This window comes from Etheostoma cragini, chromosome 18 (genome assembly GCF_013103735.1).
Source record: "Etheostoma cragini isolate CJK2018 chromosome 18, CSU_Ecrag_1.0, whole genome shotgun sequence".
In the NCBI taxonomy this organism is placed as follows: domain Eukaryota; kingdom Metazoa; phylum Chordata; class Actinopteri; order Perciformes; family Percidae; genus Etheostoma; species Etheostoma cragini.
The window spans coordinates 17,416,701-17,426,966 of NC_048424.1; the positions used below are offsets into that span (position 1 = coordinate 17,416,701).

Genomic DNA, 10,266 nt, shown 5'->3' on the forward strand with positions numbered 1-10,266 from the left:
ATACTTGTACTCGGCAAAAGTGCTTTATCCGTACCGGATACTCGTTTCAGCCGGATACTCGGATCACCCCTAGTATTTTGTATGTTTTTGAATTTTTATTTTACTTGAATACTTACATTTTAAAGAAAATCAATAAGAAATGTTTCATTCAACATTGTGCACATTATTATCATCAGTAATTATGTGACTCGAGACTTTTAAAAACACATTTTTAAAGGATATTATCTAATTATTGTCATTGTAAAAATTTCTAAAAATATCTAATTTTTTTGTCCACCCCTACTCCAGAGTGGACAGTAGGATTGGTCATTGTGTGAATATTATAAGGACAGGAAATTATACTATTGAAGAGTATGTTGACCCCGCTGTATATGAAAAATACCAAGATAATTAATGGTGCCAGATGATTGATAAAATACTAAAAAATTTGCATTTATTTATTTTATTTTTTATACATATTTGGCATATACACAAGAGATAAAATAATTATCCCAGGGACACAGCGTTAACACTGGGAATGCATTTTTCACTTAATGAGGCCTTTAACTGGGCCTAATTAGCATGACCAACAGTAGCTCCAGCTCCCTGAAGGTAACTGATAGTCCAATGTGATGAGTTGTGAGAAATATGGTCGTGAGAGTGGTCTGGGGTTGTCATATCTTCCCACTTATTTTTATGATCCTGTAGAGTGGACATTTGTCTACCTCATTCAGGGAACCAACCCATGTCAGTATGCTGAAGGTGAGGATGGATTGAATGATGTAGTTTTAAAATGACTGGAGTTTTGACTTGTTAACCTGCAGCCATCTTATCTTCCAAAGAAGGTACAAGTGTTGTTAAAAGTCAAATTGATTAATTTCCCTGACTTATGAACTCTCAAAATTCTCTGAGACAGAACATCCCACTCTAAGAGGAGGGCGGAACGTACTACTTTAAGAAAGGGGGGGAGAGTCCAAGGTGTGCTGGCCTATTTAATCTTGTTAACACATATAATAATAAATATTAGAAAAAATGCACTGTTTTAATTAAAATAATGGTTGTTGGCAATGTATTAGATTAATGACACCAAAGATGTATGATGTTGCTGTTTTCATTGGAGCTCAGACACTATTTTCTTGGAGTTCAGCTCCTACTGGCTCCTACGTAATCAGAACCTGTCAGGCTGTATTTTATATGCCTCAAACTACTACATGAACTCATTATAAAATTATTTACTGAAGTGATGATTCAAGTGAGATGTAGGGTCAAGCAGACAGAAACCTTTATAGAAACTGACTTCTTTTTGCAATCAGTGTAGTCGCACCTTGCTGCAAATGAGATAAAATGCAGGTTTAAGGCATTATTGGGGGTACGATGAACAGTAGCACTGGGCTTTGCACAAAGATAGTGTGACGACTCGTCACCCTGCTAACTTGTTGCCCTCCCTAACAATATTAGCTGCTCTTAGCTTGCCCTAATAGAGCTGGCTCAGGCTTGCCTTGCTATAGGTCTAGACTGCTGGGGGGACTTCCTTTGACACACTAAGTCAATCTCTCCTCTCTCTATCCATCTGTGCGCAGTCAAGTCCCAGTAATGCTCGTTGTTAAGTCTTTATGATTTCGCAACTTGCAGTTTTCCTTGGATCAGGGTGGCACCTAAATCACGATTGCAGCTGCTGCCATGGGTCTGCTTGGTGCCCTGCTACGCCCTGAACTGAAAGCACTATTATTTCTAATCATAGTTCTATTATTTTTGTTGCTACTATTATTTCCACTGTTCATCTTACCCCCAACTGGCAATGCCAGATGTCCGCCCACCAAGCCTGGGTCTGTCCGAGGTTTCTGCCTATAAGGAACTTTTTATCACCGCTATTGCACTAAAGGCTTGCTCTTGGGGGAATTTTGCAAAATGTTGTACAGTGCATCCCCTATATTAAATTCCATAGACCTGTTCAACGTTAGCCATTGACTCACTCCATAATCAATGTACCTATGGTTGTGATGACTGTCCCAGCAAAGAAGAAGGCACTACCCAAATCCCAGTGGCTGGAGTTGTAGGAAGTATCACCGACAGGATTCACTCCGGCATTCACAGCTTCCACAGAATGCTGGAAGGAGAAGTAAAGATAGAGGCACATAAGAAAAATGTTGCTCACACTATTGTTAGATTCCGTCTTACTGTAATTGGGATCAGCATCTTGCTGGAATTACCATCTTCATCCCAATCACGCCCCTTCCCGCAGTTTATTTGTTTGGTCCTGCCCACACCGCGAAAATTAAATTGATTGTCAACAGATTGACCACTGAATTTGTGTCATTTGTTTGGCTGTTGTTTAGTCTATATCCACAACCATAAACCTCTTCAGGTGCAGCCGGACCCCCATCCCAATGTTGTCGTCTACTCCACTCCACTCTTCAGTGTCTACTGAGATCGGAGGAGAAAGATTTTACTGCTACTGTTTTGAAGTTGTTAATAATGTTAACTATTACTGACATTTACTGGATTACACAAACAAATCCAGGTTTAAGAAATAAAGCAGGATTACCATTTTATACAGTACACTGGAAAAATGCTTGTGAAAACCACAGTAATGTATTGTTATCAGATCAGACTATTACTCTTCACTAATAGAAGAACATAAGAACATCCCAGAGTTTCTTTTCAGCGCTGTAGCCAGGCTGACAGATATAGTCGCTGCTCTATTGCACCGGTAGAAAGGGCGAAAAAAGACCCGACATATACTTGGATTGCTTTATTCTATAGACCTTCAACAATTAATGTTAAAGGTCTCTTCGGATAAGCCATCTCTTAGACACCGTCCCAAAGAGGCTACCTATGTTGTGGTTCTGCTGCCTTTTGTATCCCCTTCCTACCTTTCCCCAGTGTGTCTGTGTTGTGTTATCTGTCTGCCACACGAGGGCGTCCTGGAGGGAACGGTCTGCCAGCACAGCTGCAATTCATCTCCATTATCCGTCTACCTGCACAGCTGCTTCTCATCATCATCACCACCACAGTATTAATACCCGGGCTGACCACCTCCTCAGCGCCAGTTCGTTACATACTCCCAAGTGGTAACTAGGCCAGTCAGTTAGTATTCGTTGCTTTACTAAACTTTGCTATTGACTAACTTTGTTTTTTCGTTCCGTCACAGATACTGTGTTCCGTCACCTATCTGTGCAGCTTCCCCGGACTGGATTACCACTTACACCTTCACCATCTCCTGTCCCTTGGTTTTTTGTGTGTTTTTGTGGATTAAACCTTTTTGTTACCTTTTCCTGTCGTCCTGTGTTGTTCTATGTTCGGGTCTGTCTGAAACCCCAACAACCTAAGAAGCATGATCTGTGGTTACCACTTCATTACTAGATATGATCAATATGTCTCAATTAACAGGTTATGTATTGCAGTTATTTAAAGTAGCTGAGGTCTTAGCCAACTATGGACCTATATCTAATCTTAACTTTCTCTCCAAAATCCTTGAGGAGGTAGATGCTAATTAGTTATGTTTTTTCCCAAATAGCAATAGTTTTTTTTCAGTACTTTCAGTCAGGATTTAGAATGCATCAAAGCACAGAGACGGCACTGGGGAAGATTACGACTTTCTAACTACTGCAGACAAAGGACTTCTCTCCATATTTGTCTTATTACATCTCGGTGCTGCATTTGAAACTATTGACCATACCACGCTGTTACAGAAACTGGAACATTTAGTTGGTAGTAAAGGAATCACACTAAGCTGGTTTAAGTCCAATTTCTCTGTTCAATGTAAATTTGTTAATATTAATGATAAATCCAAGTACGCTAAAGTTACCTGTGGCGTTCTGCAAGGCTCATTGCTTGGACCAGTTCTATTCTCCTTATCTATGCTTCCTCTAGGCAATATTATTGGGAAACACTAAATTAACTTTCACTGTTATGCGGTTGACACCCACATATACTTCTAATTTAAACCAGATAAAGCAGTCAGTTAGCTTAACTTCAAGCCTGCATTAATTATTTAAAATCATGGATGACCTACAATTTTCTGATGTTAATACTGGATGGTATTGCTTCGGTCTTCAGCACTACTGTCAGAAATCTAGGAGTTATTTTTGATCAGGATATATCCTTTAACATCCATCTAAAACAAACCTCAAGAACAGCCTTTTTTCATCTTTGCAACATTGCCAAAATTATATACATCCTTTCTCAAAACGATGCTGAAAAACTAGTCCATGCATTTGTTACTTCCAGGCTGGACTACCGGATTAGAATAAAAAGCTTTGATCACACCAATAAAGGTTTTACCAACGCCCATCACCTCTAGGACTGGCCATAGAAATGGCCACTCAAGTCTGTCAAAGGCTTTCATTGCGTCAAGAGAAAGAAGGGACAATGGGTTCTTACTGTCCTCTGCCGCATTAAAAATGTGAAGAGTTTTATGAATCCTGTTTGGTCAGGGTTCACTAATTTTGACATATGAGACTCCAAACAATGGGCTAGGAGCTTTGCAATGATTTTTCTTTGAGCATTATGCAGGCTCAGAGGCCAATAGCTAGAACACTCTGTAGGATCCTTATCCTTTTTCAGAAGTAAGGAAATCAAAGCTGTGTTAACGTCCCTTGAAAATTCACCCTTTTCAATAGAGAAGTTAGTCATGTCCAGAAGGCAAGGGCCCAACTGTTTCAAAAAAGTTGCAAAAAATTCAGGGGGAATCCCATCAAAGCTTAGGGTTTTTCCTTTTTGCATACTCTGTACTGCCAGTTTTAATTCTTCAATAGAACCTAATTTGTCCAAGCTAGCTGTTTCCTCTGATGATAACTGAGGCACGTCAAGCTGATTCAACCAGCTGTCGCAGTGTGATTTATCCAAAAAAAAACTCAGATTCATACAGATTGGAATAAAATGTCAGAAAGGATTTATATATTTCGACAGGGTTAGTTCTTATAATACCATCTGAAGATGTAATAGCTGGAATATCTGCAAAATAGTCTCTGGATCTTAACCTCATAGCGAGAAGGTGACTAGGTCTAGCACCCTGAAAGTAGTAGCGCTGTCTTGCTCTGTGAATTAGAAATTCAGACTCCTGTTTCAGAATGTTGTTTATTTCTTTCTTGACTAATGATCGTTCTAAAGAAATACGGTCAGTAACATTATTTAGTAACGAGTCTAATCTGGTTAACTCAGCTTCAAGGTTTTGCAGGTAGCTTAGCGCATTAGAGCAGAAAAGTATGGTATTGCTCCTAATAAAACGTTTTAACGCGTCCCACAATATCCTTGGGTGTTTTGCAGAGCCAACATTAGTTTCTGCAAATATCTTGAACTCTGTAATACACTGAGTAATATTAGAGTCATTTTTCAGAGAATTATTGAAATATAATCTAACTGCACGTTGAGACAATTGGCCAATTGTGGTGGCGCAAAGGACCATTTTTTGGTCAGATAATGCCATTAGAAGTAACACCGCTTTGTCAGTTGAATGAAATAATTGAGGGGATGCAAAAAAAAAATCTTTCCTGGAAAAGGATTTATGTCTACCTGAGAAAAAGCAATAATCCTTACAGGTGGAATTAACTATACACCAAATATCTATAAGCCCCAAGCTGCTGGCCCATGATTTCAAATCGTTTGTAGCCTTATCCTGGTCCGTAGTGGCCCATGCGTTTGACCAATCAATATCTGGGTCCAACACAGCACTGAAATCTGCACCAACAATCAAAGAACAGTACGTTAATGTGAGCGTTTGGGGTGGCCTATAGCTCACTCCGTTAGTGTGCTCGCCCTGCGTTGGCCATGTTCCTGCAGCGGCCTGGGTTTGAATCCAGCTTGTGGCCTTTTGCTGCGTGTCATCCCCCATCTATCTCCCTCCTTTCATGTCTGTCCACTATCTTTATGTATTAAAGGAAAAAAATAAATAAAAATAATCTAAAAAATAAAAAAATAAGATCTTAAAAAAAAAAAAAATCTAGCATTTGATTGGTAAGCATATTATAGAAGTTACCATCAAAAACTTTATGCGCATAAGTTGACACAAATGCAATTTTTCTATTGGATTGATTTTGAAATCACAATCCTGCCTGTATCATCTGACCAAGAGGACAACAGTTTGAGTGGGAGATTCCGTTGAGAACAATGGCTACTCCTTTTGTTTTTGAGCTCACTGACAAGGTTGCAATTGTATGATAGAATCTATTGGCTAAACGGCCTGTATCCACCTCCAGCAAATGAGTCTCCTGTATTAATGCAATGTCAACATTTCTCTTTCTCAGTAAGCCCAAAGTGATTCAAGAGGAGCAAAATAAAAATGAAAGATCACCCATTATTAAAAAAGCTGCATTCTAAATTCAGTAAATGTGGATATTGTTACTGCCTTTCACTTTGCTAAATCCTAGCAATAATGCATCCAAAGTTAAGTCCTTCAACACACAAAACATGTAAACACAGAACAACAGACAAGGCATTGATACAGAAAGGAGAGAAGGGGGAGAAACATAGAGAGGTTACAGTCAAAGTAGGTCTGTGATCAAGATTGAATATTGGGCAGCAAAAATGGAACACAAGCCCATTAATACCTGGTTTCGACAGCAACTGGTTCCACACTAAATTAACATCAAAATAAACACATTTTTCATTAAACAGAAACAAAAAGCAAAAAACACCTTGTAAAGGAAACTCTAGCCCAGCAGGGGCCCAGCTAACCTATGGAGAGTAGGCGGTATTAAGCTAGGTCGACATAGCATTCAGAAACATAGTCTCGGTAATCATATCAGACAATAGTGTGAAAAAAATCAAGACCCATTAAGAGAACAAGACAAACCAATCGTCCATGTTCATCAAGCAGTTGTTTCACTCCTGGTCCTCCTCCACGGCATCCTCCGTGACAGAATCCGAAGCGTCGACTCTCCCCGCTGCAGCAGTAGTACAGAGCTGCCAACTTTTCCAAAAACCTTTGGTGGGGCCAACCAATATTTTGCCACGTACAAAGCAATTTCTTTTGCTCTTTTAGCATCATTATCTTTCAGGGTTTAAATTGAGATTTTTTTATGTGTGGGGGGGGATGGGGGGCTCTTCCTAGGGGGGTCTTGGGGTGTGCCCCCCCCAGGAATTGTTTTTGAAAAATAAACCATTAAATGGCACTTTTTGGAGAGTTTTGTGCAAAAAATTTGAGAAATATTAAGTCATACATGATGTGGGGAAACCTGTAAGGTTAAGAGCCTTTGCATTGTTGAAGTATCAACAGGCATTAGGGCGTTTAGCATTTACATAAATGTTAATCATTCATCACTTTATTACACATTGTATTAACTTCTTATGATATAAGAACTGACCCAGACAATGGGCCAAACATAATGAACCACATGAAGCGACAGTATCATTTGTCAGCAACCGCTGAGAAGATTTGGGTCAGTGGTGAACAGGTCCAGGGGTCCCTGGTGTAGGGACCAGGGACCCAAAGTTAAATTAATGTTGAGGGATAAACTAAGACCACTGAAATTCTAAAGAATGAGAACCACTGATTTTCATAAATTCTAATCCTTTAACCTTTGTGCCAAGGCACAGTAATGTTTGGTCTTCATCCTCTGTGACCCACTTACTGCATTTACTTTTTGGGGAAAATAAAGACTATTTGTTCATTTTATGAAACAATTAATGAATTATTTACAGTTACATTTAGAGATGCACAGAGGTTAGAGAAGCACAATAGTGGCTCACGTTGCAGTATCGTACATATAGTATAGTGTAGCTCAGACGTGTTTCATCAGATTTCTGCTCATGTTTACAACTTTGTGCACATTCAAAATATAACTCCTCCCATCTCTGTTGTCCGAGATTTGGAGAGTTGTAATATAGTCTGCTGTGCATGTTATTGGTCCGCTGATATGGTAGTATCGCATTCAGATGGTCGCACAGACACATAGGCCCATTCGGGTCTCTGGTCTCTGACAAAGTTTAGAGGAGGCTGTACGCTTCTCTTCATCGGAGGTCTACACGGATGCAACGTGTCACTTTCAACAGCAGATGGAGTCCACTAAAATGAACTGAAGTTGCTACGCTTACCAGCCGCGCTCTCTAGCTTTACAGAGAGAGTGGACACAAAGCAACGGACGGGTCTGTGAGACTCAGAACTCAGAACAATTAAGAAATTCCACAGACAGGGAGCGCTCTTTAACCCCCTCACAGTCTCTGAAAGCACAATTAGTCAATCATAAGTGGCTCAACAGGTAGATCTATAGATAAACTAATTTTTCAGAAATTTGACTGACCGGGTTGACACTTCCGCGTGAGAAATAGGGGGTGTGGCATGTGAGCGTGTGAAACCAGTCAAATGCATGTGTCTCACGGCCAATGCGTGAGACCTGGCAGCCCTGGTAGTAGGAGGACGGGGCGCAGCCTGGTTCACATAATTCTCAGTATCCAATCCAGCATCCAGCATTTTCAGGGCAGCCTCTAGCTCACCCAGTAAGAGTGTTCACCTCAAGTTGACGGAGTCCTGCCGTGGCCTGGGTTTGAATCTGGGCTGCCGCCCTTTGCTGAGTGTCATCCCCCACCTCTCTCCCTCTTTCATGTCTATCCACTTTCACTATTCACTAATAAAGCACCCAAAAAATAATCTTTAAAAAGCAGTAGTGTTCTTCTTTGGGCTATAACTGTAAATTCGGCAAGCTCTCATAGTCTCTATCTGAGCATCTGCTAGATTCGCGAACCACTTAGGCAGCAAATGTGAGAGATACTAGATAGCATTAGCACCTTCTAGCCCCTCTTTCAGCCCGACGATGCATATGTTGCATCTCCGGTTTCTGTCCTCCATGAATGCTAGCTTCACCTCCAGCTTCTGAAAAGCATGGCCATGGCTGTCAAGAATACTCTCCACGGTGGTTTTTAGGTTGTTCACATCAGATCTGATAGAGCCAAGGCTTGCGGTCAGAAATGCTAGCTGGGCATGGATAGAAGTTAGGTTATTATTATTGCCGAGGCTTATCTGTTGAATCTGACACTGAATCTGAGAAAATAGGGGTTTGAGGTAGTTTTTCTGTTTCTCTGGCAATGTCTCTGCAACGGTGTCCGTATTGCCACGTTGAACTTTGTTCTTGTTTGCTATTCTGCTTCAAGGAACTCTAACTAGCACAAAGTGGTAAAACATTGAAGTTGGAACCATGTAAAACAACTATTTGACAAATTTGGGCCAGAAGCTACACCTAATACTGCCATCTCTGTCCAGCCGATCACGTGACTCCAGCAATGAAAAAATCTTGAATTTCAAAAAACTCCTGTCAGAGTTGGGAAACATCTGAAACAATTCTCTGACTTCCTCATCGCATTATAGGACTGGTCAAAGTCAAAGTCAAAGTATCTTTCTTCTCCGTAAGGAGAAATTTGTTTTGGACACAGAGTAACATTGCTGCAAGAGTTACAACAGACACACAACAACACATAGTCACTATGTAGAGGACTAGGGATGAGCCAAATACTCGGCTGAAACGAGTATCCGGTACGGATAAAGAACTTTTGCCGAGTACAAGTTTCATACGAGTAATGCGAGTCAATATCCGTAATCGGATTCAATGAAAGTCTTCACTGACTGTGTCTCCGTTCTGTGATAGGCTAGTCACAGTGCTAGTCACAGCACCTCTCCCTTACACTATTCTGTGATAGGCTAGTCCCAGCACCCCTCCCCTACACTATTCTGTGATTGGCTAGTCCCAGCGCCCCACAGATTCCTTCTGTTGCTGTGTGCAACTCCGCTCACACGCACTCAGAACACGGAGAAGTGAACAGCTCTCTCCCTCAGGTCCGCGGGGCTTTCCCGTTAACATTTAGGGTTTCTTCAGCTTCAGGTTTGTTTTATACTTCAGTTTGACCTAGTACCTAGTCCCCAGGAGACTTCTAGTAACCGTGGGGTTGGTTCAGACATAGTGCTTGGTAGAATGCGACTCGGGTTGCATCTCTGCCGTCAAAGTTTTTTTTTTTTTTTTTTAACTGCCTGCTGGCTCTAACCAGTTTTTTGAGTGTCTGAAACTTTCTTGCTGTGTTTTATAAAAAAAAATAAAAGGCAGTTGCGGTATAAATGAATAATATTACAAATGAAGATACACACACAAACACATTCCAACCCACCGCAAACTTGTTATATACTGTAGGCCTATATAGTTTGTTTGTTACCACGACAACACCAATGACACTCAATGCTGATGCTGTCATGTAAATAGTTTTCTTATCAGCAATAAATATAACAATTTTTGATCAACCCATATCAATTGCATGCTTAAAATAACATACCGGTTAAAGCCCCTCCCCCCCCCCATTTCAAGA

The 10,266-nt window shown here is 40.6% G+C and overlaps 1 protein-coding gene and 1 long non-coding RNA gene across 2 annotated transcripts in view; one reads left to right on the top strand and one right to left on the bottom strand.

Annotated features, from left to right (window-relative positions):
• Window positions 1-3,904, top strand: part of LOC117961626 — a 16,023-nt gene extending 12,119 nt beyond the window's left edge. The window contains exon 3 of the long non-coding RNA XR_004660452.1: window positions 3,592-3,904. This is a non-coding gene — a long non-coding RNA (uncharacterized LOC117961626). The remainder of the gene's footprint in view (window positions 1-3,591) is intronic.
• kcnk10a (potassium channel, subfamily K, member 10a) overlaps window positions 1-10,266 on the bottom strand; it is a 101,077-nt gene that overhangs the window by 61,358 nt on the left and 29,453 nt on the right. Inside the window, exon 3 of the mRNA XM_034900433.1 lies at window positions 1,969-2,086. Within this exon, the coding sequence (XP_034756324.1) occupies window positions 1,969-2,086 (118 nt within the window). The remainder of the gene's footprint in view (window positions 1-1,968; window positions 2,087-10,266) is intronic.